This window comes from Sparus aurata, chromosome 15 (genome assembly GCF_900880675.1).
Source record: "Sparus aurata chromosome 15, fSpaAur1.1, whole genome shotgun sequence".
Lineage (NCBI taxonomy): Eukaryota > Metazoa > Chordata > Actinopteri > Spariformes > Sparidae > Sparus > Sparus aurata.
In genome coordinates, this window is record NC_044201.1 from 4032085 (window position 1) to 4060069 (window position 27985).

At 39.6% G+C, this 27985-nt stretch overlaps 1 protein-coding gene across 4 annotated transcripts; it reads left to right on the forward strand.

Moving 5' to 3' along the window:
- The first annotated feature begins 74 nt into the window (after nucleotides 1-74).
- Nucleotides 75-27960, forward strand: LOC115596630 (rap1 GTPase-GDP dissociation stimulator 1). 4 transcript variants are annotated; one of them, XM_030441871.1, is made up of 14 exons: nucleotides 77-373; nucleotides 6807-6911; nucleotides 9293-9415; nucleotides 9973-10098; nucleotides 10299-10427; nucleotides 10905-11030; nucleotides 11472-11615; nucleotides 16148-16279; nucleotides 19430-19564; nucleotides 19884-20009; nucleotides 21841-21980; nucleotides 22142-22268; nucleotides 24214-24342; nucleotides 24893-27960. In XM_030441871.1, the coding sequence occupies exons 1-14, from the start codon at nucleotides 361-363 to the stop codon at nucleotides 25018-25020; spliced, it is 1683 nt and encodes a 560-aa protein (XP_030297731.1). In that variant the 5' UTR covers nucleotides 77-360; the 3' UTR covers nucleotides 25021-27960. The 4 variants fall into 4 exon arrangements, with proteins under 4 accessions (XP_030297734.1, XP_030297732.1, XP_030297731.1 ...); XM_030441872.1 differs by lacking the exon at nucleotides 9973-10098 and having other exon boundaries at nucleotides 76-373; XM_030441873.1 differs by lacking the exon at nucleotides 16148-16279.
- Nucleotides 27961-27985: the final 25 nt, after the last annotated feature.

Sequence of the window (27985 nt, forward strand, 5' to 3'; positions counted from 1 at the left end):
AATGTGTGAGGGGAGAGGGATAGAGAGTCAGAGAGAGAGAGTGAGTTGGGAAAGGAACACATGAGCAGGATGAGAGCGCAGGCGCAGTGAGCACAGAACAGGAAGGGTGGAGGCAGAGACTTATATATAGAGAGAGAGAAGGAGGCAGGGACAGTTGGATAATGGGATTGAGGGAGCGAGAGCAAGGAGTAGAGAGAAACAGACGGAGTGAGAGGCAAAGTTGGGGTACACCTGACCTTAAGAAGGGAGGATAGCTCCTCTGCTAGCCACACACCCACACACATCTTTACACACACACGCACAATTACACACAGGCAGAAGCAGTAAGCCAGGCAGCAGAAAGCCTGCCTACCAGCAGCCATGACAGACACTGGTGAGTACCTGCAAATCTAACATCCCCTTCTGTGTGGTGTGTGTGTGTGAGTGTGTTTGTGTGTGTGATGTGTGTTTATATGAGTGACAATGTACTGTATAATACCAGCTGTTGTGTGATTATCACACATCAGGAAATGTGAATGTATGTGAATTTGTGTATAAGAGCATTACATAGATAGATATAAAGATAGATAGATAGATAGATAGATAGATAGATAGATAGATAGATAGATATTGTTTGTCTCCTTGGGTTTAATCTTTTAAATGTCCGATTTTCAACACTTTTACCATTTCACAAAGCTAGTGGTTTATCCTTTATCCAAAAGGGTGGCTGTGATTGAATTTTTGGTGATTTTGATATTTTGTACAACATTATACATTGTTTTTTCATCTACATTAATGTATTGGATTTTGGCAATTTAGATTTCATTTTTTTATTATTATTATAAACATTTCCAAAAAGTAAAGGACAGCACGATCAATTAAAATGTGCATAATATTTAAATGTTTATTAAACTACACTTGCAGATCAAGTAGTGAAATACATTATCACAGCATATCTTACAAATTAAACAATGAGTTAAATACTTATAGAGGATAGACTAACAAAGCACTAGCCTCATTTTATTTCTCTCTTTCATCTGACATTGTTCCTTTCTTCCATCTGTCCTCTTTGTCTCTGCCTCTCTCCCCAGTGGATGCTGGGGGTCAGTTACACTAGCTTTGTCTAAAGCAGTGCAGTTGATAAATTTGAGAATGCTTCAATTAATTTTTGCACAAGGTATAATCAGTGCTTGAATTGGGCCAGTTCTGACAGATGCGCAACAGTACCAGCACTTGTTTTTTTCTACTTCCACTGAGTGTAAAAAATGATCATATTTTATGATCATTGACATATTTCAGGACAACCAACAAAACATAACTGTTATTTAACATTACAGCTAGAATGGCACACAATAGGATGCATACCTCTAACATGGTTGTACTCACAATTAGATACTCACCACTTAAATATGCCTGATTTTTTTTCCATCAATGCATTATTTCCTTAGAAATTAATAGAAATCTCAGTGTTGAAGAAAGTGAGAAAAAAAATCCTGGATCAATACCTTTATCCAGATAATTAATGGGGTCTATTGTTATTCTAGATAACAATAGTAAAATGCTAGTTGACATAATTTGTAACACTGAATATGATCACATTACTATAGTATATGCATTGAGCATTTACAACGTTAATCAACTTGTAAAGACCAAACAGCATCTTCTAGGTGATGAATTGACTGCCTCGTCTTTCCATTCACTTCCATATCAATTATGTAGTTTTATCTGTCATGTAAAACTAAACTAGTTGAATGCATCATAATGGAGAAATGATTTATTTAAAATACATTTGTCCATCAGTCTGTGAAGTAGGTACATTGAGGCAAAATATTGATTAAATGTTCATTTTTCAATGTTGACCATGATTTGATGTTGGATTAATGGGGTTTTTCAACATATAACTATCACTGCTGTAAAAATGTTGATTTAATGTTGTTTTTTCAACCTCAACCATATAGCTACCTAACTACATAGTAAAAACTAATTAACAACTTTTTCTGTCTGAGAAATGATTTATTGTTGGGACCGGGAGAGACAAATCCTAAAAATATCAGTCTCTAACATGCAATGCCTGACAAATTAGAGTTTTTAAATAGTTCAGCATTGGCTCAACTTCCTCTTTTTTCTGGATTGCCTAAAATGTAAATTCGATATTTTCAGCTCTTTTTGGTGCAAAGTGCAGGGTTGCACCACTATTCAATGTCACACTCAGACCAGACAATCTCAGGAACATTTTGCTGTTTGTCTCACGAGGCAGTCAGAGTGCACTGTTTGGCTCAAGGGTGGAGAGACTGAAACTATTCAGTGGCCAGTGACTGTCATGTAGGCCGAAGACACCCCACCAGCCATCATCCTTGCCTCTTCTGAAGCTGTTACTGACTGTTAACAGTTATTCAGCTGCTACTCTGAGGCATAAAAACAGCATTCTAAATGTACAGCTTTAAAAAAACTGATGATGACGATGAAGATGCATATAAGTTAATGTGAACAGTGAAGTTAAGTGAACAGTTAAGTGAACATGCATGGTTGTTGAAGTACCTGTAATAAGAAGCCTGGAGACTACCTTTCATTTCAGACTCTGTGAGACTGATTAGTAAATTATTCACCTGCTTTCTTGTCAAACACACATGGAAGCTCATGCACACATGCACATGCTTTCTCTCTCTCTCTCTCTCTCTCACACACACACACACACAGAAGAACATGGGGGTTAGATCCTGATGTAGCAAGGTGGCTATCAGCCTGATAGCCCCCTCCACTCAGGCTATTTTCATTCGACTTACAAGGGATTAGCTGAGGTGATTACCATCTGCAGGTCTCTTCTGTGTGTGTGTTTGTTTGTGTGCATGTGTTTATGTGTAATGCATTGTACTGTATGCTTATTTGTTTATGTAATACTCTATCAATCAACATCATTGATATTGGACAATTCTACAAAAGATTCACTGATTGATTGTATTTAAACACTTGGCTAAGGTTGGCTAAGCATTGTGGTTACTGTTGAGGAAGAGGCAAACTTGTGCATGAAGTCAAGTGTGCTTCATTCTCTCTGCCTTACCCAATCATTTTGAGGCCCTTGCACTTAGGACTTTAAAGTATTCATCATGTCCTTTAGATGCAGTGTTGTTTTTGGCAGCCATTTTAGATTTAGTCTTAGTCTTTTGGACTAAAATGCTTTTTAGTTTTAGTCAAATTTTAGTCACTTCTATATGTGATAGTTTTAGTCCAGTCCTAGTCGACGAAAACTCAAACAGGTTTTAGTCAGTTTAAGTAAAAAACAAAAACAAAAGAAGAAGTATAGTCTTTTATCAAATTAATTTAGGTCAACCAGAAGATCTACAAGCTCACAATGTGTTGCAATGTGTTGAACTTGTAGATCTGCCATTTTCACAACTTATGTGTGACACTCTTGTATGATGAAGTAGGGCATCAATTCATGAAAAAACAGTTGAAATGTTCTGATATGTGCTGATTGTTATTCTATACTTTGTGGTTTTGTACACTTACATTGTTCAATAAAAAAAGTGACAACAAATTTGTCTTCAAAATAAGAGCTTTACATTGCACCCTATTTGAGTTTAGAACTGGGGTCTTAACGGGGGGCTTTTAATTTGAAATTAGCGACCGTTACTAGCTTGCTGCTACAACAGCAAGTGAACAACGAAGACAGAGACCGAGGAGACGCTAGCATCTCCCGGGTCTCAGCGGCTGTCCAGTTGCTACACGAACATTAAGCAGAGATGTCATGCATTTTAAACGTCTGACAGACCACCCACTAAGGGCGTTTTCACACCTGCCTTGTTTAGTTCGGTTGAATCGAACCCTGGAGCGTTTACCCCCTTGGTGCACTTCGTTTGGGAAGGTGTGAACACATCAATCACATTCGGGTGCGGACCAAAACAACCGGACCGAGACCTTGTTGAGGAGGTGGTCTCGGTCTGGTTCCAAACAAACTCTGGTACAGTTCGTTTGTGGTGAGAACATGATCCAACTCGATCCGACCCAATTGCAGGAAGCATCAGTGCTTAACCCCAAATTTCCACTGGATAGTGTCCGCTGCATTACGGCTAGATCAGGTGTTTTGCTACGCCGTCCGGTAACCCCCGGTTGCGTTTTGAGTCGGACACGGTGCAGTATGGTAGGCAGCTGGCGTCGCGAGGCCAAGGAGTTCCCGCGATAATGACATGATCACTCGCGCCCGCAGTTATAAGTCTGTGTCATAAAAACAACAACACGAAGTGTTCCCGACCGAAGGATCAGAAGAAGAGTTTGTGTTTGTCTCTTTTTTGAGATTTGTGTGCTGGTGTAAACACGGAGTGTTTTATTTTGAAAAGTAACTGGATGTCAAATTGTTGTTGTTTCAGTGCTTGACTTCCTGTCTGCTCGGTGCTAAATTCAGCTGAATTGCTGCCTCGTTTTCGAAATTTAGACCAATTAGAGAGCAGTTTCCTTGCGCATCACACATTTTGGTCCACTTGTAAATGCTGCTGTGTGAACACAAACCAAACTCGAGGCAATATGCAACATTGTAACAAGTTGGTCCCTGATTCGGACCAGAGAAAACGAACTATAGGTGTGAAAACACCCTAACATTTACGTCCATTCTCGTCTCGTCAACGAAAACTCACACACGTCTCGTCATGTTTTAGTCATCAAAGAGCCATGTTTATCTCGTCACCGTCTCGTTATCGTCATGAAAAAAAGGGGCGTCAACGAAATAATTTAGTCATCGTCATCGTCGACGAAAACAACACTGTTTAGATGTAGTGTCTGCCAGCAAATTTTCCAGAGCCAAAAAAGCTGCCTTTTTGTCAGGTGACAAGGAAGCAAACAACATCATCAGAGCAAGACTGAAAACTGGTATCAAAGCTGACATCAAAGAGACAACAGTAATGAGACATTAATACCAATTGCACTACAGATATATGGCAGGCATTTCAAAATGTCCCAGGCTACAAAAGCAGCAGCGCCCCAATCATGTGTGGCAATGTTGCCAGCTGTGCTCAATACATTTTATGCTCATTTTGATCTCATCAGCTGTGCGGTCTACTCCAGAGGACTGTCAGGCTCAAGCAGAAATTGAGGACTCAGATGCAGGAAGGCAGTTGTAAAGACAGGCTTTATTTTTAATATAGTTTCTTTGTAGACAGAGTGATAAATAAACAGGCTGTGAAACACTATGAGTCCAACGGACAACTAACAAAACACAAACACAACAAGAACTCCCGCAGGAGGAAAAGAGATGTCTACACTGATCTTAGAAAACTTGACGCTATGAAAACTTATCAAAATAAAAGTCGCTCACAAAGGAGGAAAGCACACAGGCCATGAAATTATCTACACTGAATAAGGCTGAAAAACTTTAAAGAACAGAAAACACTCCGACAGGAGGAAAAGTAAACGCTATAAAACTCAACTAACCAACAAAACAAATCTCTGACCAAAAAGTAATCAAAATCAAAATCACTCTACAACAGAGGAAAACTATATGCAAAAACAAAACTTGGCAATACTTAACTTTCTTCGAAATGACAAGGCTGTGATCAAGGCTGTGATAAAGGCTGGATGTACTCGACGAAACGAACGAAATACTCTGGCAACGAAGACAGGGGAAGACAAAGACTATATACACATGAGGGAGGGAGCACGGGTGGAAACAATCAGGGATCAGGGAAGACGCCAGACCGGTGACACAAGAGGAAGGGCAAGTGACCTGAAACGAGAGGAGAGTTACTTTTCAAAATAAAACATGAAATTCACAAGAGAAAAAAAACCAAGACAGGACATCCCTCACCGCGGTGTGACAAGGACAAAGGAATATAACTTTAACATATACTATAAAACATGTGTCAGCTAGCTGACATATGCATACATATATTCATATATATATATATATATATATATATATATATATATATATATATATATATATATATATATACACACATATATATACACATATATACATATATATATATATATATATATATATATATATACACATACATATATATATATAGCCCTCCTCCTACCCCCTCCTGTTAACAGTGTACACCTACAGCTGCACTCCCAGACACCAAGGGGACCTACTGTTAAGTGTGTGGATGACACCACAATCATCTGCCGCATTACAAACAATACCAAGAGGAAATCTCTCATAGTGTTGCACAGAGAACACTCTTGTTGTAGGAACTGAAAATCAGTCTTGAGTTTGTCACAATATTTTGTTTCATTTCTTTACTTCTTGCACGGAAAAGTCACACATCAGCAGCGCATAGATGATGAATGAAGAAAGGCAGTCTCTTCTCATCCTTTATAATAGCAGAAAACAATAGTCACAGTTGTAGCAGGCACAAGATTTCATGTGATCTCAGTCAAAACAACATTTCCATCATCTCCACATCTGCTTCAGGATAAATGTAAAGCTTCCTATACACTTCAACCATTGTTGTGTCTCATACATCAGCGATTGTTGTGCGTCATTTCATTCTTCTCTAAAACACTGGAATGCGCAGTATACAACCAACTGTCCTCCTAGAGAGCCTCTAGGAGCATCAGACATCTGCTGTTTCATTTACACTTCACAATGCTAATTCACAGCTGTGTGGCTATCGGCTGCCTACTAACATACCATTATCATAACCTGGATCTTCTCACTGTTGCTCTGCTGATGCCCTCATGTTTCCTCCATGTATTGCCCCTTCTGCTACTTTTTTCATTCAACTAATATTTTATTTTAATTTACATGTTTTTTCAGGTGGAATAAGTGGGGCTTTTGAAGCTGGCATATTCTTAACTTTTGTGTTTTGTTTGTGTGTGTGTTGCAGACTCCCTGAGTGAGGCACTAAAGGCTATCAGTGTAAGCACAGAGCTGATTGAGGAAGAGCTCAAGCCTCATTTGGACACAGTGTTGGCTGCGCTGCTGGAAAAGAGTAAGTCATGTAACTTGCCTAAACACGCACACGCACACGCACACGCACACACACACGCACACACACACACGCCTGCCTTCCACGCATCCATCGATTTACTCTTGTTTGTTATCAGATTTCACATCTGATCTGGACATCAAACAGTAAACCACCCCTCAATAGTTATTTCCTAACTGTGTTTTAATCAAGATTTGCATACTGTCATCTGAATTTTTTTTTACTGTGCTCAGAAGAGGAGCACAGGGTCAGCTCAGCTAATGTCCTCATTTGTCTTCAGTTTCAAAACCCTTGCATTGATTACTAAGTGTAAGGATTTAATAATAATAATAATAATAATACATTTTATTTGTTTGATGGCGCCTTTCAAGTCACCCAAGGTCACCTTACATAGGATAAGAGCATAAAATCACAGAGTAATATCACCACATAATATCAAAGAATATCAAAAACAAACATTGACATAAAAAGGAAAAGAAAAGTGTAGTGCACAGTGACCAGTCAGAGTGAGTATGCCAGTTTGAACAGGTGGGTTTTGAGTTTGGATTTGAATGTTGTGATGGAGTCTGACTGTCTTATGTGTGGGGGGAGAGAGTTCCATAGTCTGGTACTGAGGCGTGGTGTGGGGATGGTTAGCAGTCCAGCAGAGGTTGAGCGGAGGGTACGAGAGGGGCTGTATTCGTGGAGGAGGTTGCAGAGATAGGTGGGGGCTAGATGGTGGAGAGCTTTGTATGTGAGGAGGAGGTTTTTGTAGTGGATGCGGTATTGTACAGGGAGCCAGTGAAGTTGGATGAGAATAGGGATGATGTGGTCAGATGATTTGGTGCGGGTGATAATCTGGGCGGCTGAGTTCTGAATGATTTGCAGTCTGTTGATGAGTTTGGTGGGGAGTCCGGTGAGGAGGGCATTGCAGTAATCGATGCGGGAAGTGACAAATGAATGAACCAGGATTTCGGTGCTGGACTGGGACAGTGATGGGCGGAGTCTGGAGATATTTCGGAGGTGGAAGAAGGCAGTCCGGGTGATGTTTTTGATGTGGGGTGCAAATGAGAGGGTGCTGTCCAGAATGACGCCGAGGCTCTTGACTTGTGGGGAGAAGGGTACAGGGAATCCGTCGATGATGATGGGTGGGGCTGGGGTGTGTTGTGATTTAGTGAGGGTGGATTTGGAGCCGATGAGCAGGGCCTCAGTTTTATTGCCATTGAGCTTCAGGAAGTTCCTGCTCATCCAGCTCCGGATGTCTTCGAGGCAGGTGATGAGGGAGGTGGGAGGGATGGCGGCGTTGGGTTTGGAGGAGATATAGACCTGTGTGTCATCAGCATAGCAGTGAAAGAGAATCCCATGATGACGGAGGATTGTGCCCAGGGGGAGGAGGTAGATGATGAAGAGGAGTGGACCCAGGACTGACCCCTGGGGGACACCCAGTGAAACACCCGAACACCCAGACTTGTGGTCCCTTATTTGCACAAAGTGTTGGCGGTCAGTGAGGTAGGATGTAAACCAACGGAGTGCAGCACCAGTGATCCCAATGCCAGCCAGGCGGTCCAGGAGTAGTGTGTGGGAGATAGTGTCGAATGCTGCGCTGAGGTCAAGGAGGATGAGAATTGTAAGAAGTCCGGAGTCAGCTGCACAGAGGAGGTCGTTGGTGATTTTGACAAGGGCTGTTTCAGTGCTGTGTTTTGGACGGAAGCCGGATTGGAAAGGTTCATGGAGGTTGTTTGTGTCGAGGTGGGACTGTAGTTGTGCGGCAACCACCCTTTCAAGTGTTTTGGAGATGAAGGGGAGGTTGGAGATGGGCCGGTAAAGGTTAAGGTCAGTTGGGTCAGTACCAGGTTTTTTCAGGATGGGTGTGATAGCAGCCAGTTTAAGAGTGGGGGGCACAGTGCCAGTGGTGAGGGAGGAGTTAATTATGTTGGTGATCATGGGAGAAATGGATGGCAGACAGGCTTTGACGAGGGAGGTGGGGAGAGGATCAAGCTGACAGGTGTAGGTTTTGGCTTTGTGGATGAGGTCAGAGATGGTGTGTTCTGATACTGGGGTGAAGTCAGAGAGGGAGCTGATGAGAGGTTGGCCAGTGGTGATCATCCAGGCTGGATCTTTTGACGAAGTGCAGGATGAGGCCAGTTGTTGGTGAATGGTATTGATTTTAGAGCTGAAGAAGTCCAGGAAGGCAGTGCACTGATCGGTGGATATGTCTGATTTGACCCGTTGCCTGTTAGACTGTCACATGAGGTACAAGTGAAAGTCTGATGGTTGCAGGAATTTACTGTGCAAACTAAAAACTGTATCCAAATTAACTTTACATACTGTATTTCTAGTGTATGCTTTGACTGAATATCCTGCCATTGTTTTTATTCTGAACAAATGGATTTGTGTGTCAATAGAGAAAGATGCTGCTGTTGAGATTGCCAGGAGTGGTATTCTACCCACATTGGCTCAGGCCTTACGGTGTAAAAGCAGTCTGAGCTGCCAGGTGGCTCTGGTGGTGGCAGAGATGGCACGCGAAGGTAGGATACTGCTTATGCTCTTTGAAAAGACAAAATCTGATAAGCTCTACAATATTTCACCCACAAATGATAAAATGCGACCATATTGTTGCCTATTGTTGTCAATGTTGACAAAAGGTCAATTAGATGACTGGGCTAGAGCCTCATCTCTTATGACATGGTCTTTATCAACAGATGGAGTTTGTAATGGAATCACAAATGTTCAAATTTCCACTTTCTTGAGGACTTTGAGGACAACATACTTGTTTCTTTACACCATGACTTTTTTATGGTAACAATACTACACAATTTAAAGTTTTTGAGAAGCCACATTCAGCATAACGTGTGTAACTCGTGCTTAGGATATTTTCCCAGCATAGAGGGGATTTTTTATTTTCGAAATGCCTAAAAGCATTTATTTGTAGAATTATTCTGATAGCTTGTAATTTTGTTTGTAAAAAAAAGCGTGTCAGTCAAACTTGGTCTTTGTGTTGGATTCACCCTTTCAGAGTATCTAGGTGTGGTCGCAGGTTGGACAGAGGTTAAGATGGAAATTTCATCCTGTGTGTGTTTTGTAGCATCAGTTAGGGAGCCGTGCATTGAGGCAGACCTGGTGAAGGTGCTGGTTCCCCATCTGAACAGCAATAATGAGGAGATGCTGCTGAATACTGGCAGGGCCATCGGACGCATCTGCTTTGACAACTGTGAGTTGTTCTGACAGCGGTGACTCAGTCAGCTGGGTTCACTGATGACAAACAGTGTGTTTATGAAGCAGAGCCTGCTTTCTTTTGAAGGCTATGAAGAGTTATGGACTTCAAAATGAATTTGAATGAATAATAATAAAACTCTGTGTTTGTCTTTGTCACTTTATCCTTCATCACTTTTTGTCTGACCTCCCGCACAGCATACCAACAGGACCAGTTAGTCCAGAATGGAGTGATCCCCAGACTGGTGAGCATAGTAAGGGAGTATCCAGAGAATGACCTGCTGGTCAACGTCTGCTTGCTGGCCCTCTGTAATCTGGCTGACATGGGTAATTATTGTATTTGTTTTATCATATCATATTTTTTTATATTATTTGCAATAATATATTTGTTTTATACAGCTGTGATTTGAATGACATCTTATCAGTATGACATCTTATCAGTATTTCAAAAGATTGTGTACAGGGCCATTGGGAAGAACAAACAAATATAGTCTTTCAGTTCATTCTTCAGGACTTCCCTAATTTATTTAATTGTGGAAAATGTATGTAAAACAATGAGCCAGAGCTTACGCAGCGATGTAACCAGGATGAAGTCACCAAACTGGTCCGATAAAGAGAGGCTAGCACAGTTCAAAGATGGTAAAAGTCAAACTGTTTTCAAGAAGAGAGCAGGAAATCAACCATTTCAAAAAGCTGTTCTGTTTAATTGGCTGTAGAAGTCAAATGTATAATGACTTAAACAGGTGCCCAGGATAGTAAGTTACAGTCATCACTGTCCATAGTTATAGAGCCCTGTGTTTTCAGATTCTGCGCGGGACGCCCTGGCAGAGCAGGGTGTGGCAGATGTGCTGACATTTCAGCTGAAACGGGCGCCTGATGCAGAACGTCGGCATGTCATTCTGGAAATACTGGGTTCACTGGGCGAGAATGGTAAGACCTGCAGGATATTTCATCAAGGAGTCTGGGAGAGGGAAGACTTATTGATGAAACTTTGGTTTCACCAACATGACCTGTTATTTCAGCTTAGATCTTTAATTTAAGCATATCATATTTAGACTAAGAGAGTGAGGCTTTATGATCAACCTCCAGATACTTACACTTAGTAAGAATCAATGGTCAATCATGCAGTAAAGCACTGGCAAAAGCACAGAAAATCTTTTGGTAGACCAGCCTTATAACATCAAGACAAGGGCAGATTTAGTCCTTCTAGTCTAACAGCTTGAGCTATAAAGCAGTGACCAGATGGAAGTAACTCACAATCAATGAACAAAGTATGGTATGGATGAGCCATAACATAATGATGATAATGATGGTGAAATGAATCTTTAAAAAGTCAAAAGTAAGTCTTGCCTGGTTGTGATGTTCCTCCAGATACACTGAAGCTGCAGTTTGCAGAGTCAGGAGTTCCTGAGGCTTTATCAGAGATGATTCGGGGTCTACAGGGAGGTTCTGACCCCCACGACCTCTGCAGCATCAAAATCGCATCCAACCTCATAGTGTCCCTGCTTTTAGGAGGTGAGTGAATTGCATCTGATGGTTGTGATAAAAATCAGTACTATGGTAGTTGTTGGACGCTTCAAATATGTAAGTTAAATTGAACATAAATTAACTATTAGCTCCTTCATAGACAATTATAGTTGCTTATAAAAACTGATAAAACTGACAAAACTGATACATATTCCAGGAAGGACTAGCTGATATTTGGATATGTGTATGTATATGCAAGTTAGCTGCAATTACACATCCTGACTTGACTTTTGGAGTGCGATAAAAAACATAATAGATTTTTTTCTTTTTTAATGAAATACAGTCTCATGTTTTTATTTTTTAGCTTTCCAAAATTATGGTCGAGGCCCGTTCACTTAGGGGGTCCAGGGAACATTCCCCCACCCTTGAGGCAACCTTCGTGGAACGTTCCCAGCAAACATTAAATTGTTTGCTGGGATATACATATAGTATCGCCTAGCCCTGAATATCAAAACACATTATTCAAATCATCCTAAGCATTGAGCATTGCAAGTATTCAGTTGAGGATGATGTGGGGCAACAAATACAAGATTTCAAACTTTTTATAATTACGTTTTTCTTCTTGTGTTTGATGGCCATGTGCTAAACAGTCCCCCATAATGCACATTCTCTGCTGACTGGAGTTACAGCTGGCAGTAGCATACTGCACTGCTGGCTGGATGTGAATATCTTTGCTCGGTGACAATCTAACATGTCCTCACCTCGAGTTGCCACGATTGGTTGAAGCCTGATTGGTGTCACATTAAGCAGGGTTATTATGAGCTCCGCTGAAATCAATATATTGTTAAGTTTTAACACTTCTTTAGTTTGACCACATGCAGGCTGGTAAGCAGGCGTCAGTTGGTGTTTATCCATCACGTTGTCATCCTGGCTCTTGTCGGTTTGACCTGGCACATCAGCCCAGCATCACAGACATTTGCATTACCATTACGACAGGGATGTATGTCTTTAACTGATGGCTTGCATGATTGTATAGTGGTCAGAGGAATGGCTGTTGATACTCTTTCTCCTCTAGCACTATTCAAAAAAACGCATACGAAGCTCTATGAATTCAGTGGCAAACACATTTAACTTCCTAGAAATTTTTCACAATATCTGTCAAGAATTTTTCTAAACTTTTTCTATATTGTTATTTAAAAGCTTTACTACAAATTCAGGAAACAGTAACTTAACACAACTCCTGAAACAGCTGAAAACAATGAAAAGGTAAAATATAGGTCTATCCCAGGCATGGCTTGGCTCTAAGTGCAGTAAAACTGTTGATGGAAATGCAAATCAGCGTTGCTATATACAATACAATACAATAATACCAAACAGAATATAAGATAGACTAGAACTGCAAGCAGTTATGAACGGGGGCCAAGCCCCCCCGCGCGACTCGGACCCTGCGCACCGCAGAGCCCACAGAAGTTGGCCCAAAAGATGACAGGCTCGGGGCAAAAGTGAAGACACAGGCCAACGTCTGAGACGCGGTATTCGCTGTAATGGGAAGTGCACTGGAAGTGCAAAAGGCTGAATGTGTGCCGATTTGGATTTGTTGTACTAAGCCACGCCTACATTGACCAGTAATGACCACCTTCAAGATATGGCCTGGCCCTACATCATACCAACCAAATTTAGTAAAAATCGGTGTAGCCGTTCAAGAGATACAACCTTCCCATCTTTTTAGTGCCCCCTAGTGGCCAAAATTCGCCATATTCGGCTCATCCCTTCCCAGTGTCATGGCAACCAAGGATCTCAAATTTGGTGTTAATAGCATTTAGTTTGACCGAGATATAGAACAGTTTACATTTTTATAGCTAGCTACAGAAATGTGTTTGTTAATAATTTGCGCATTTTTTGACCGAGCAAAATTCTTTTGATAACTTTACATCAGGTCCAGCTGAAGAGTGTACGTGGCAAGTTTCATGCAGATCGGACAAAATCACAAGGAGGAGTTCGAAAAAGTAGCTTTTGCATATGTTGCGCTTTAGCGAACGAAATGCGCAGCAGAAGTGGGCGTGTCCTATGTCAGAAAACCCAGCTGTATTCAGGGAACATATGGATATAAGGTTTGCGAATGTATTATTTAAAATGTGGAAGTTACAGGCAAAAATGCGATTTCATCCATTATAGCGCCACCTAGTGGAGTACATGTGCATTTTTTGTTATGGAAGAACTGTGTCCTATTCTGTATTTACCACATACATTTCAAAGCTCTCAGCATGATAGTTTGGCTGAAATTAATGTTTGTTGTTTATCTTGTAATAAGCCACGCCCACATTGACCAGTCATGACCACCTTCAAGATATGGCCTCAGGATTGGTCCTACATCATACCGACCAAATTTCGTAAAAATCGGTGTAGCTGTTCAAAAGATATAAACTTCCCATATTTTTTGCACCCCCTAGTGGCCAAACTTCGCCAAATTCAGCTCAGCCCTTCCCAGTTGCATGGCAACTAAGGATCTCAAATTTGGTGTTAATAGCATTTAGTATGACCGAGATATCAAACAGTTTACATTTTTATAGCTAGCTACAGAAATTTGTTCATTAATAATTTGCGCACTAAATTGGTCCAGAAGTGTTTATAGAACTCAGCAGGGAAGACATCATGTCCTGGTACATCAACCAAAATTCAAATGATAACAACATAGCAGTTAATCAGAGACCACAAATAATTATCTGAATTAACAGGCTTCAGAGAGTGGTGTAGATGGCAGATTAGAGTGCTGCTCTCCAGCAGCTGCTGGAGGCTTCTTCAAATATGTTCTGAGTGCATCTCGACAGTTAAAGAGTAGATTAGCCTGAGTATTACTGTATGTACAGTATTACAAGCAAATATATGTAGCTGCAGCAGACAGAGATGGACATACAACTGCTGCAGCCTACACAGTGCTACTTGCACCAGTGGTTCAACATAACAAATTATTACCTACTTGTGATTATGCATTAGTAGAATAAAAGAGATTGCACTACAATTAAATAGTTACACTTGCCCAACAATGTGGGTAATTATTTGTCCACAATGGTCAGTGGATTTTAGCAGATTTCAGCACAATGTCAAACACTCTAGGTAGGAGGAGAAACACTCAAGCGCGCTAGCAGTTCACAAGACAGCAGCTGGACATTTAGATGATTCATAAACATCCTTAGCAGCTATAGCTTCATTATATAGCAGTATTAGCTAGGTTTGCTTTGTTTCAATTTAGCTAGCTAGTACAAATAAAATGTCCTTAAACAAAACCATTTTTTTAATGATATAAAAGATGCTAAACCTATATATTGGGAACTCTTTTCTACATTTCTAAATTTCGCACCAGAGAGCTTGGACCTTTTCATTCTGAGAAAATGAAAAGTAAAGAGAGACAGCCTATAACCTGCCTCTTTAAATCTGTCAGTCTGACCTGTTACTCTGTCTCTCTCTCACTCTCTGACCTGAGATGAGCATTGTGGCACCCCTCCAGTATGTGGCACTCTATATATCACCTCCTGTATGGCCTATGACACAAGCCGGCCATGCTCTTGTAGCTCTTATATTAAAACCCCGCTTTGTTTTGGATTAAGCAAAAAACATTTGATTGAATTGTGATGATTTTCATGTATTTGGTCTGATTCAGAAAGATATGTTTCTTGCAATAAACATATGTCTGCTTGTAATTTTGTAGTTTTGGCTATAAACCAATTTCACGGACTTCCGCATTACAAATTTGAGAGATGACATTTTAAAAAGCAATAATATACATTTGAAGTTAATGTTGATATGAAGGTGTGTCAGTGTGTGCAGGGTGAGTTAGGGGTTACGTCATTGTTTCTGTAAAGCTATCCATCTACTGGATGTATAGTTTGTCCACAGAGATACTGCTTTTCTTCCATCTGTCGACATCTGTTTCCATATTGAGAGTAGCTGTTTTGGGTCTTGGCATGATTTCTTGTTGGTATTGATTACTGAGTCCAAGGTCCATTCCTCAAAGTGGGGGTTTTGGTGATGTAGATAGTGTTGGTGTACCCGAGCTGGAGAGTGAAACCAGCCGGAATCTGTTGTTGCTAGGAGTGGAGTTAGCTTTGCCCGGTTTCATGATTATATTGTCCTTGTTCATGGTGCAGATTCTGTTGAAGTACTCGTTGATGTATTGTTCCAGGTGGTATAGTTTAAAGTGAAAGGGTTGAAAAGATGAAGAAAAATAAAAAATAAACCAAAAGGTTTTAAGTTTGAGGAGAAAAGTTACCTTAATTGACTGACTTCCTGTGCAAAGTGTCACTCTGCCCTCTATGCTTAGACTATGAAAAATAACTGTTTTACCTACAGCACAAACATTTTCTATTTATATACAGTATATATATTTATTTATTTTTTGTTGATGAAAGAAAATATCTGGCAAACCAAACTGAACCTTATGGCGGGCCAGTTTTTTGGCGGCCCTGATCTACATAATTATGACCTTTGTGGGTGAAAGTGTGCAACAAGCAGAGGACTAATATTGTTTGTCTCTGCATGTGTTATATGTCTGAAAGCAGTGTGTGTGTGCGTGTGTGTTTCAGATGAGTCCATGCAGAAGTGTTTTGGTGAGGGATCAGGTCTGGTGTATCAGGATGTTCTCTCCTGGCTGCAGAGCTCCAATACCCAGCTGCAGCTGTCTGGAGCCCTCGCCATTGCCAACTTTGCAAGGAACGGTGAGATTTTTGTTTGCAAAGAACACAGACTATAACAAGCTCTCTATGATAAAACCCACTGGTTTTAGAAAGAATATTTCCTGCGAGGCAAATACACCTAAAAATATTCAGTACTTATTTTTGATGCCGCTATAAACTATATTTTGATCATATGAAATGGTTAGTTTGGGCTCATTTTAAAGTGTAAATTGTGGTGAAGAACACATAGACATAGGCCACCTATAATGTAGTAAGTAAATATTTTCACAGTTCTAAATTAAAGTACTGCAGGGAACTTTTAAGTGTTTATGAAACAATAATCAGAGATTCCTGTGATTATTCTAATGACCAGTATCGGCAATTGAGACCATCAGCGAAAGTCTGCTATTCTTATAATAATCATTAATGCCTGGGCTCGGGTTGATCACATATGTCACATATGTAATCACATATAAATACATAACCTCATCACAATCCATCCTGCGGTCTCACTGTCACTCACTTCCACAACGATTGTACGCAAAGCCAGCACGTGATAGAAAAAGATCTTTACAACTTATCAGACCGCTTTTGTCAAAAGGGGACACTAGAATCAACAAAACCTGAAAGTTCCTTGTAGTCACTTTAATGTGCTATAGTCTGCAAAAATATAAAATGAGTACCAACAACAATGCTGAGTGTAGTCCTTTAAGTGCATCATCCTCTAAAATCCTCACTCACCTTTTCCTTTCCCTGAAATGCACTTCTTTCTTTTGAAATACTTTTTTTTTTATTTCCACAGGACATGCCTGTTCTTACGTGTTTTTTAGGGGGCCAAGCCCGAGGGGCCGAGGGGACGCGTATGCAAGCATACGCGTTTCCTTGGACCAGCGGTGCTAGGAACCCTATTGTAATTGTAAAGATTTTTATTTTTATTTTTCTCCGGCTAAAAGTGGTGCTGCGGGCTAAACCGTGCAAGGGAGGGCGGTGAAATTTGGAGGGTTAGTCCAGACTCCTGCGAATATCTCAGACACAAAAAACTATATCCGCCTGCAGGCGGCGCCATAACCTAGGCCACGTTTTTGCCTATAACTCCCCAACCGTATGTCGTACATTCAAAAACCTTGTATCCCCAGATTCCCTGATTGGAGCCGAATCATTTTGCGATCGGCCACGCCCACTTCCGGTTGAAAGTTTTTTTCGCAAAAACTGGAAAACCTACTTTTTCGAACTCCTCCTTGGGATTTTGTCCGATCTGCGTGAAACTTGGCATGTACACTCTTCAGCTGGACCTGATCTAAAGTTATCAAAAGTATTTTGCTCGGTCAAAAAATGCGCAAATAATTAACGAACACATTTTGGTAGCTAGCTATAAAAACGTAAACTGTTTGATCATACTAAATGTTATTAACACCAAATTTTAGATCCTTGGTTGCCATGAGACTGGGAAGGGCTGAGCCAAATTTGGCGAATTTTGGCCACTAGGGGGTGCTAAAAATATGGGAAGTTTGTATCTCTTCAATGGCTACACCGATTTTGTACGAAATTTGGTCGGTATGATGTAGGGCCAATCCTGAGGCCATATCTTCAAGGTGGTCATGACTGGTCAATGTGGGCGTGGCTTATTACAAGATAAACAACAAACATTAATTTCAGCCAAACTATTATGCTGAGAGCTTTGAAATTTATATGGTTCATAAAGAATAGGACACAGTTCTTCCATACCAAAAATTGCACTTGTACTCCACTAGGTGGCGCTATAATGGATGCCATTGCGTTTTTGCCTGTAACTTCCACATTTTAAATAACACATTCACAAACCTTATATCCATATGTTCCCTGAATAGAGCTGGGTTTTCTGACATAGGACACGCCCACTTCTGCTGCACATTTAATTCGCTAAATCGCCACATATGCAAAACCTACTTTTTCAAACTCCTCCTTGGGATTTTGTCCCATCTGCGTGAAACTTGGCATGTACACTCTTCAGCTGGACCTGATCTAAAGTTATCAAAAGAATTTTGCTCGGTCAAAAAATGCGGAAATTATTAACTAACAAATTTCTGTAACTAGCAATAAAAATGGAAACTGTTTGATATCTCGGTCAAACTAAATGCTATTAACACCAAATTTGAGTTCCTTGGTTGCCATGACACTTCGAAGGGATGCTCTGAATTTGGCAAATTTTTGCCGCTAGGGGGCGCTAAAAAGATGGGAAGTTTATATCTCTTGAATGGCCACACCGATTTTTATGAAATTTGGTTGGTATGATGTAGGGCCAATCCTTGGGCCATATCTTGAAGGTGGTCATTAGTTGGTTAATGTGGGCGTGGCTTAGTACAACAAATCCAAATCGGCACACATTCAGCCTTTTGCACTTCCACTGCACAGTGGCCTGTGTCTTCACTTTTGCCCTGAGCCCGTCATCCTTTGGGCCATCTTCCGTGGGCTCTGCAGTGCGCGGGGTTTATATTGTTTTTTATGTGTTGTTTCTACTTTTTTTTTTTTTTTTTTACTATTTATCAAGCTCTATTTGCACTGAAATGACTTGAATTTAAGTTAACCCTATTCACTGGAGTAGTGAACAATGTTTCCATTGCACAAGAAGCTTATGGGGTGATAATTTTTGGTTCAGTTCTACTCAAAGCCTCAAGTTTTGCCAGGGAAACTGATTCATTGCTTGTTAAAAAACTTTGTGTGGCTCACAGTACGCATGGAAATAGTCTTCTATTTTTTTCTTTGCCCAGGGACCATGGTATAAGCACGATAATGCCTTTTGGGGCGTCCATTATGAGGAATTATTGGATAATGTAGAGGTCGGAACCATCCTCAACTGCGCATCAGGCAGTTGACTCCACAGGCATCCTGTAATTGTTAACCTCAAAATCATCACAAAGACAAAAGTATTTATTCCCTAAATTCTTGTAGAAAAAACAATTCCTCATTTTATTTTCCAAAGGAAATATCCAGAATATTGCCATTAATGTCAATACAGCTTTCTTGGTGCTAAGGCTACATTACCAACAAGGCAATGTGAATAACTGCTGTGAGGGCTTCAGACTTTCTGTTCAAGAAGTGGTTGTGCTAATCAAATTAATAATTTAACATGGCTTCACTTTGAAGTGGGATATGTAATGTAATACAGTAATCTGGTTTTAAGGTGTCTTTGTTGGCCTGCTGTGTTTCTTTCAGACAGTAATTGTGTGAAGATGCTGGACCTCGGTGTGGTTCCACACATCCTGACTTTGTTGGAGCAGCATGTTGATGAAGGAGACGTGTCTGTTCAACATGCTGGACTGAGCGCGCTCAGGAACCTGGCCATTCCTGGTACTGATCAAAGCAAAACAGAAGACATATACAGAAGTTATTAATTGGAAGTTTAACACTTTTTAAAGATCATGGACATTTTTTCACACCAAGTGACATAACAGTCACTGAGTCATCTTCAAAAACCTACTGAAACAATTCAGATGGGTATAATGGGCAGATTACAGAAACATACTTTACATGGGTAAATAAAGAAAAAAGACGAAAACTGTAATGCTTGAAACTTAAAGGCTTAAAACACACAAAGCAGTACATGCATATACAGACACCGCTTAAATTACATTGTGAAGGGCTTCAGTTTGACTTCAGTGTCTTCCAGCTACCAACAAAGTGCGGATGCTGGAGGACGGAGTGACAGAGAGGATAAAGAGTCTGCTGCGCTCTGACATGCCGCCAGTTCAGTTCAAACTTTTGGGTACACTACGCATGATGGTGGATGGACAAGGTGAGCATTGTGTTTAAAGACTGTAAATGTTCATGCCTGACAGTAATTACCTTCAACATTTAAAAGTAATGTATTTACAGTACAATCACACACCGAGTACAGGTCGTCAGTAAGTTAATACGATCCAGTCCGATCCGACATGACCATAAAATGTAATCTCAGATTTTTTCACACCAGACTCGATTTCTTCCTTCTTAAAAATAAACTACAAAGAAATTATTCAAAGGATTGATTTTATTGTAAACAAAATGTCCCTGCTATTGTAAATGGTCCACCTTTAATCTCACTTGAAAATATATATAAAGTGCCACCACTTGAAAAAAAGAAAATATGTTCATCTTTTTGATAAAATGCTTTTGTAAACAGAAATTTAACATGTCAGATTGCATGCTATTACAAAAACAGATCAATTTCCCCACTGGGATGATAAGGTGCAAACATAACTTTTATTAAAATCGCAATTTCTCTCGTTAAATCATGCATATTGGTGTTGGACCTCTGTTGAAACTTGCCTGAAAAGCTGGAGTTTGAAAGTGGCTTATTTTTTTCGCTTTGGCTCTTTTTCCGAACAGGAATAGCGCACAGTAGTGCGCGTTCCTAAAGCACAAGATTTTGACTCTGCTCCTGTGGTGACGTTACCACAGGAGGCTACTTGCATAAGCATCGGCTCACAGCCGTCCTCAGCCAGAGTGAGCACGCCGAATCTGCTTATTTCTCTGTCATTTTCACGCCATACATCGTCACCGCCAGCATTAAACTCAGGTCTTACATGTAAAACACGAGTGTGAAAAGTAAGACGGAAAAAAAAAGAATTTACCATTCAGAGACGTCCTGCTGTAAACGTGTCTCTTCCACCGTCTCTGCCTCTTCACTCTCCCGTTCGGTTTCCGACTCCGGCTCGTACATAAATGCCTGAATTCCGTAAGGTTCGTCATTTAGTGTGTGCGCCATGACAGGGGGCTGTTTATGTTTGGAGTCTGTGTGCATGCAGGCTCGCCCCCCATTCCGGCGCTGTCCTTCCTGCGGCCAATCAACGCGCGCCTCATTACATATTAATACAATGCACATCCGGACCGGTCAAAACCTCGCGCATAATCTCGCGTGAGAAAGTCGCGGTATGAAAAAGTGTCAGAACAAGCTCTATGTTTGATTTTTTTTTTTTTTTTTAAATGTTCTAATAAGTTTTAAGAATTGATCCAAAGCGATCCAAGAGGGACTGGATATGTAAAAAACCAGGTGATGACTCCTTTAAACTATTTTTTTGTAGATAAATAAAAGATGCCTTTTGTATACAAAGAGTTTTTGTTTTCCTGAAGATATGTATACTAAATAAAACATCTGCGTGCAGTGCATAGTAAACATGACATGTTGGGGGATGTACAGGACATGAGGAACATGCTTGCTGCCTGTAGTTATGACATTCCTTTTTTTTCACACATTGTTTTTTACACATATTAGACAAGCGGTGTGATTGGTCCGATACAGACCAGGCCGAAATTTGCATTAATAAAAGAGGAATCAGACAGACTAGATCTGTCTAGCAAGCTGTTGTTTTTTCCAGTCGCGGGAGGATAAATCCGGCTAAATGTAATATTTCATCTCAATATTTTCAAGCCTAGAGGTAAGACAGGTGTTTCAGAATCAGAATCAGAATCAAAATCAGAAATACTTTAATAATCCCAGGGGGAAATTATTTTTTGTTACAAACAACATATATTATCCAAGCAACATATATTAAGAACAAAATATAAATATATATCTATATATATAGATATATATTTATATATTTCTAATGTATTTTTCGTTTTCTCCACTTTGCTATGTGTGTCAGAGGAGGCAGCCTTGGTGCTGGGAAGAGATGCTGTATTGCTGGCTCGGGTCATGGAGTGGTGTGAAGCTAAAGACCATGCAGGGGTCAGAGGAGAAGCCAGTCGCCTACTGGCTGCCTTTATCAGACACAGCCGCAACCCTGTGAGTCAATTTATTCTGATCTGAATGTTAGTATGGGTTTGAGCTAAAACTTACAATTGCTTACTTCTTGGAAGCCATACCCAGTTTATTGAAGTTTAACTTGTATATGCATATGCACACACGACAGCATCTGTAATGGGCTGATTTCCTCTCTCTGACAGGAAGTTGTCAGTGCTGTAGCCAAAGCAGCTGGGGTTCGGCAGCTTATCTCCATGACAACAAGTGAGCATGTCATCATGCAAAACGAAGCCCTGGTTGCCCTGGCGATAGCATCTGCTATTGACATTGGTAATGTAATCTCTGAGATTATGAAAATTCCTAAAATGACTTCTGGGCATGAATGCCTGGAATACAACAGGAAACGCTCTGCAGCTTTTTTAAATCCCAAAGAAGTAGGACCAAGTTTGATGAATATGGACCCCAAAGTTATTCCATAGACTCCTTTTTTTCAGAGGAACACAGCTTCAACTGTTTACAGTCTCTTGCTATATTTTTTGCCTTCCCCTTGCAATATAACTCATATATGGAATGAGCAAGCACACTATTCATGTCTGTACTCAGAATGGTCGGGGCTTACACCATAAGTATGAACTTGAATGCATACATTTCAGTCAGCTACCAAATGTGGATTTTCCTCCATCACAGTATTGTCACTTTTTACTTGAATAATTGAAAAACTGAATAATACTTGTACTAATAAAGAGTATGGTATCTGTAGGCTACTTGATGTTAGTAATCACTCAACCCTACTTTGTGTATTCTACAATATGCTCACTTGTAATGGTTTTTCTTTTTACAAAAACAAATTCTAACTGCATCATCTATTGTAATTGTATGTATAAAAAGTACAAGCAACTCAAAATTGTTCACTTGTAACCAAACTGGAACACTGTTCATTTCTGGATGTGTCCTTGGCTTACGGGTTCTCTCTGCAACAAATACACACAAATGCAAAGCTTGTTTTGTCAGTCATGGGACTGGGTTGGGTTGGATTTATATGCATTAAAGCCCAAAAACAAAATCAGGCAAGTTCTAAACTGTTTTAATTTAGCTAAAGAATACACGGAGTGGAAGAAAGAAACTGCTTGGTATGACCAGTAACCAGCACCACAATGGTTAAACGGCTGCACCTCTGACTAAACAGGGTTTATTATTAGCCCAGGACCAAAAATGAACACTTTCGAGGCCTTTACACACCAAGGCCATGACAAATAAATTACATGAATATGTGAAATAATTTGCTGTGAATGTGCTGCTTTAAAACTATTAACACCAACAGTGAAGCACATTTTTAAAAGTATGCTCCAATATGCAAATAAGTGACAGGCGAGCATGCAGCTATGACCGGCTTACTGAAAGGTATGATATTACAGGTCATATTCACCAGGTTCATCTCAGCTCCAGTGTAGTCCGTTAAGATGTATTAATATACTATACATTAAAACACCAAAGTTACAAACAAACTAACTGATCATGGCAGCAACTCCCACGTTTGCCTGCAGATGAATATAACAGCTTCAATTCTCCAAAATCCACATTTAAAGCAGTCTGTACAGAGAGCAATAAGAATACTCATCCTAAGTCGACTTTGACACATTGTCTTTATAATTTTGTGTCCTTTGTCATACAATATAGGCTGATGACAAACATAAACAAGCAAGAGTTCCAGTCCATAAATGTCATGAGTTGAGACATGACATCTGTTTCGTTAAACATGATTGGTTGATGCCTTCATTCGTGCTACGAAAGGTCAGAGAAATTAATCTTGATCCGATTTGCTTTTTGCTGCATCATTTTCACTTTCTCAATGAAAGAAATAAATAAATGATTGACTTGTATAATCGCACAAAAAAAGTGTAAAGGCCTTTAAACATGTGTAAGGCTCTAAGGGCTTAACTTTCCACTGATGTAATGTGTGAGGCAGTCACAAAGAACCACCTGACACAAAATGACAGAGGCAAAGTATCTGTATAGTATTGAGAGACCAGAGAAGATTGCATGGGAAGAATAGGTGCAGCCAAATGTAATCAATGCTCCACACGAAGGAATACACAGGACCAATCACCTCTTAATAGTTTGGTTTGGTTTATTTTGTGATTACAGAAATTTGAATGAAATAAAGTAATAATGACAATTTTGAAATTGTTGTGTGTGTGTGTGTGTGTGTGTGTGTGTGTGTGTGTGTTGTGTGTGTGTGTGCGTGTGCGTGTGCGTGTGCGTGTCAACACCACAGAGTCTATGAAAGATCCATTTAGAGATGCTGAGCTGCTGTCCATGCTGAAAAGGATGCTGGAGGATCCATCAGAGGCAGTCGAAGTCAAGTTTAGTGCTTTAGGACTCATCTGCAGCCTGGCTAACTCCAGTACGTGTTTGATTTTGCAACACTGATAATGCCTTGTTCCCTTAAAATGCAAATTTTAAGCAAACTTTAGAATGTTTGCAAAAAATTAAAATGCAAATGTGGTGCGTTAACTTAAACAGTTTGAGGTCAATGGACTAGTCTACGTAAAGCATAACTTCGTCAGAGGATAGGACACGTAGTAGGCTACATGGCTATGGCCACACGTGGATGTGGGAGTAAACAGCTACTAAACATGTTTTTAAACAGCTGATCAGTCATGTGGGTTTAATGTTCAATGCTTCAGAGTTTGTTTGGTAAAACTGTTTCCATCAATCATTTTGCACATTAACTCTGATTTGCAGAAAACAAAAAACACCTCAAGCTATTGTTCAAACTTTTTTGTGAAATAAAGGGAGTTTTTTCAAAATGTTCCACTTCCATAACATTTTCTGTGCAATATTCTTCTAGATGCATATATAACCCACATATATCTTAACTACACATTTTTAACTCCACTAGCTGCAGTCATCTCACATGTCTCTCTTCTTCTTTCTACTCTTGTCTGCTCCAGGTGTGATGAAGGAGGAGTTGAACTCTGCAGATATTAAGGAAAGCCTCAGTAAACTGACAGATCATAGCAGCAGCAAACTTGCCTCGCAGGCCAGCTCCATATTGACCATCCTTGACGACACCAGCTAAACCAGCATGCAGCAACAAAAGATCTAATCTAGAGTATTGATTTATCGAGGTTATCCAATGCCATACTTAAATTCAAATTATCTTACCCCACAAATATTGCTAAATATTTAACTGGCTTTTAAATATGTCACCTGTTTTGTTACAACAAGACTAAGGCTCTATTTCACCAATAGCAGCCCCTAAGTGGCTGCAATGCTCACAGAAGCATTAAACAACAAATGTGTTTCAGTTCTTTAAGGCTTACCGAAAGTAGGAATGAAAGTGTACAGTTAGTATGAGTTATAGCTCACAGGGAAAACCCATGAGGTCATTAAAACCAAAATGGTCCATTCAATCAGGAGCATGATTGTACTCAAAATGTTCTTTTTTAATCTTCCAGATGGCCCTATAATGTGATGTCCATGGAAGACATTTTGGAGTGAGGGAGGGAAGGTCAGAGTGTGTATAGCATGGGAAGTGTTTAATTCCTTGGGAATATGAACACACGCAGTAGATTTTATTGAAATCTGTCCATTAGAATTTTTACATTCTTTGTTCGCAATCATTGAGTACATTTTGACTGTCATCCAGTTAGTAGTTGTTGTGGTGTCTTGCTCTCGACTAAAGGGATGGTGGTAGGACAGATAGACTGAGGTCAATTTATTTGGGCTCCACCAATATAGGTGTAAAAAAGTGTGGGCAAATAACTGTCAAACTTTTTGTGTATTCTATTTAACACCAAAGAAGGAAAGACATATTTCCAGTCAATTTTGAGAATTTAATGTTCTTGTTTTATTCCTGGATATTTTGGCAAGCCATTTTTAGGGTTTAATATCTTCAAAAAATAACTCTTAGTAATGTCTTCTGTAATAACGCAATTCTCAAAATTCTGCAAAAATATTTTCCAGAATTTTTGTTATGTATTAACTATTATGCACATGCAAATCTAAAATCTAAACAAAAACCTGATTTGATATAGAATGACCCTTATCCTTGATTGCAAACGTGGGCTTGCATGCCACACATTATACAGTGAACGTAACAGATATCAAACTGTTCTCTTTTATAACAGGCTCAGCTACAAGTATATAATTGCAGGGGTCTTAAATGTTATCTAAGGAAATGTAGTAAAATGATTTACTAAAATGTCAGCTCATCCAAATATAAGCAAATCAAACAAATATATACTTATAAAATTGAAAACAGGTAAAACATTAAAAGACAAAATGTGAGAAGCCATTGCTTCAAGTTATAGAATAAGTATCAATACAAGGATCCATGTAAAGTAAAATAAGTTTATTTTGTACTGCATAGTAACAATTTCACAAAACAGGTGACACTTAAAAGTTTGGAATTGAATAGCAATATTGTTTAATCCTAAAATGTGGCTGGCTAAGATTGTTGATATTAAGTAAATGTACAATGCTTTGGGCTTGGCAAATCACTGGTTTAAATTTACTTTGAGACCAAGGTATTTTGACAGGCTGAAACATGGACTTCTTCCATCATCAGAATCTTTACAATATAACCAGCTCATTAACCAATATCTGAGCATATTAAAACAGACTGTCTGTAAATCACCGGCATGATTCAAATGAAGATATTCATGCAACTGCATTAACAAGTAATAATCTGGGTGGTATGACCTAGTGCATGAAAATTTATTGTTCTGGATGTTGTCTCTCTCCAAGGCTCCTGAGCTCATCCAGTAAGAGTTGTATTGTACATATGTGGGGGATGTCTTATTTGCATCATGTCACTGGGCTAAGTATTGCAGTTTAAAGCATCGTTTAACACAGCCTCAGACTTAACACACTGTAGCTATCATGTCATATGTGATGGATGGTAGAGATTAGAAAGATTTAAATGTTTATGACTTGCAAGCATTCAGATCAGATGGTTGTATTTTGCCTATGCAGAAGTGGTAGTATAAGGGGTAAAAATACTGTGTATTGACAGTGTAGCATTTAATAACATTGAATGATGGACTTTGGCTAAAATAAGTAGTCCAAAGTTGTTAGTGATGAAACATCTTGAAAAAAAAGCTTAAAGCTGAAGGGCTGTTCAACCCTGACCTGGGAATGATACTCATTAGTTAAATATCTTTCTCTTGAAATGTCTACTATAGCTTTAAGTTATAGGGAATGTTGTCATGTTTGAAAGAAACCAATAATGGGGTAATGGAGGCTTAACAGTAGTAGTAGAGTGTGTGGGTGAAGGACTGCAGTGACATTTAAATGAAAATCTCCATGATAATGATAACCGAGATGATCAGTATGATGTAGGTGAATGATGAAAAGCATAAAGAATATTTTCAAACTTTTACAGTGTAATTATTTTGTTTGGTCTACCCAACTGACCTTTTAGCAAGTTGCTTGCATATGTGGCTTCAGCCTAACAGTGCTAGCTCACTGTCTTCTGTTAAGAAAGCTTCCTGTTTTATCTTGTGCAGAAAACAAAATAGCAAGACAGAGGAATACTGTAGGAGCACAATGTGAAGAGGCCACATCCACAACAAGCTGAACTACAGCCAATAGTATATACAGATACTTAAACTGTACAGTAGTGCTCTAAGCAATTAAGTGTGAATTTATAGTTGGGTATACATAAGGAAAGTGTAAGCATGTGTGTTCTTTACAACATAAATAATCTGGTAATGAACATTTTGCTCTTGTTTATTGTAGCCTATTATCTGTAATATCTATCACATATTCTGTATGCATATTTATGCTGTATATACGTGACTAGACATCACTTGACATTTATGAAACAAACCTGTCTATTTTCCAGGAAGGGAATGTCTGAATTTTTTTGAGCTTTGTTCTAGAGAGAGCAGAATAAAGGTATGTAATGTCTTCCCCTAGTTGGTGTCTAATCAATGTATTATTTTCTCTGTAAGACTTTTTAGTATACTGACATACATAGGATAAAGGTCATTCATAAATTGTTTTTCTCATGAGATCATAATTTGCTCAGTGGCTGTCTT

Excerpts from the sequence above, each read along its gene's own strand:
- LOC115596630 (XM_030441871.1), top strand. Across the intron at positions 20,010-21,840 it reads CATGATGGTGGATGGACAAG|AGGAGGCAGCCTTGGTGCTG; the intron begins GTGAGCATTGTG and ends TATGTGTGTCAG. Across the intron at positions 21,981-22,141 it reads TCAGACACAGCCGCAACCCT|GAAGTTGTCAGTGCTGTAGC; the intron begins GTGAGTCAATTT and ends TCTCTCTGACAG.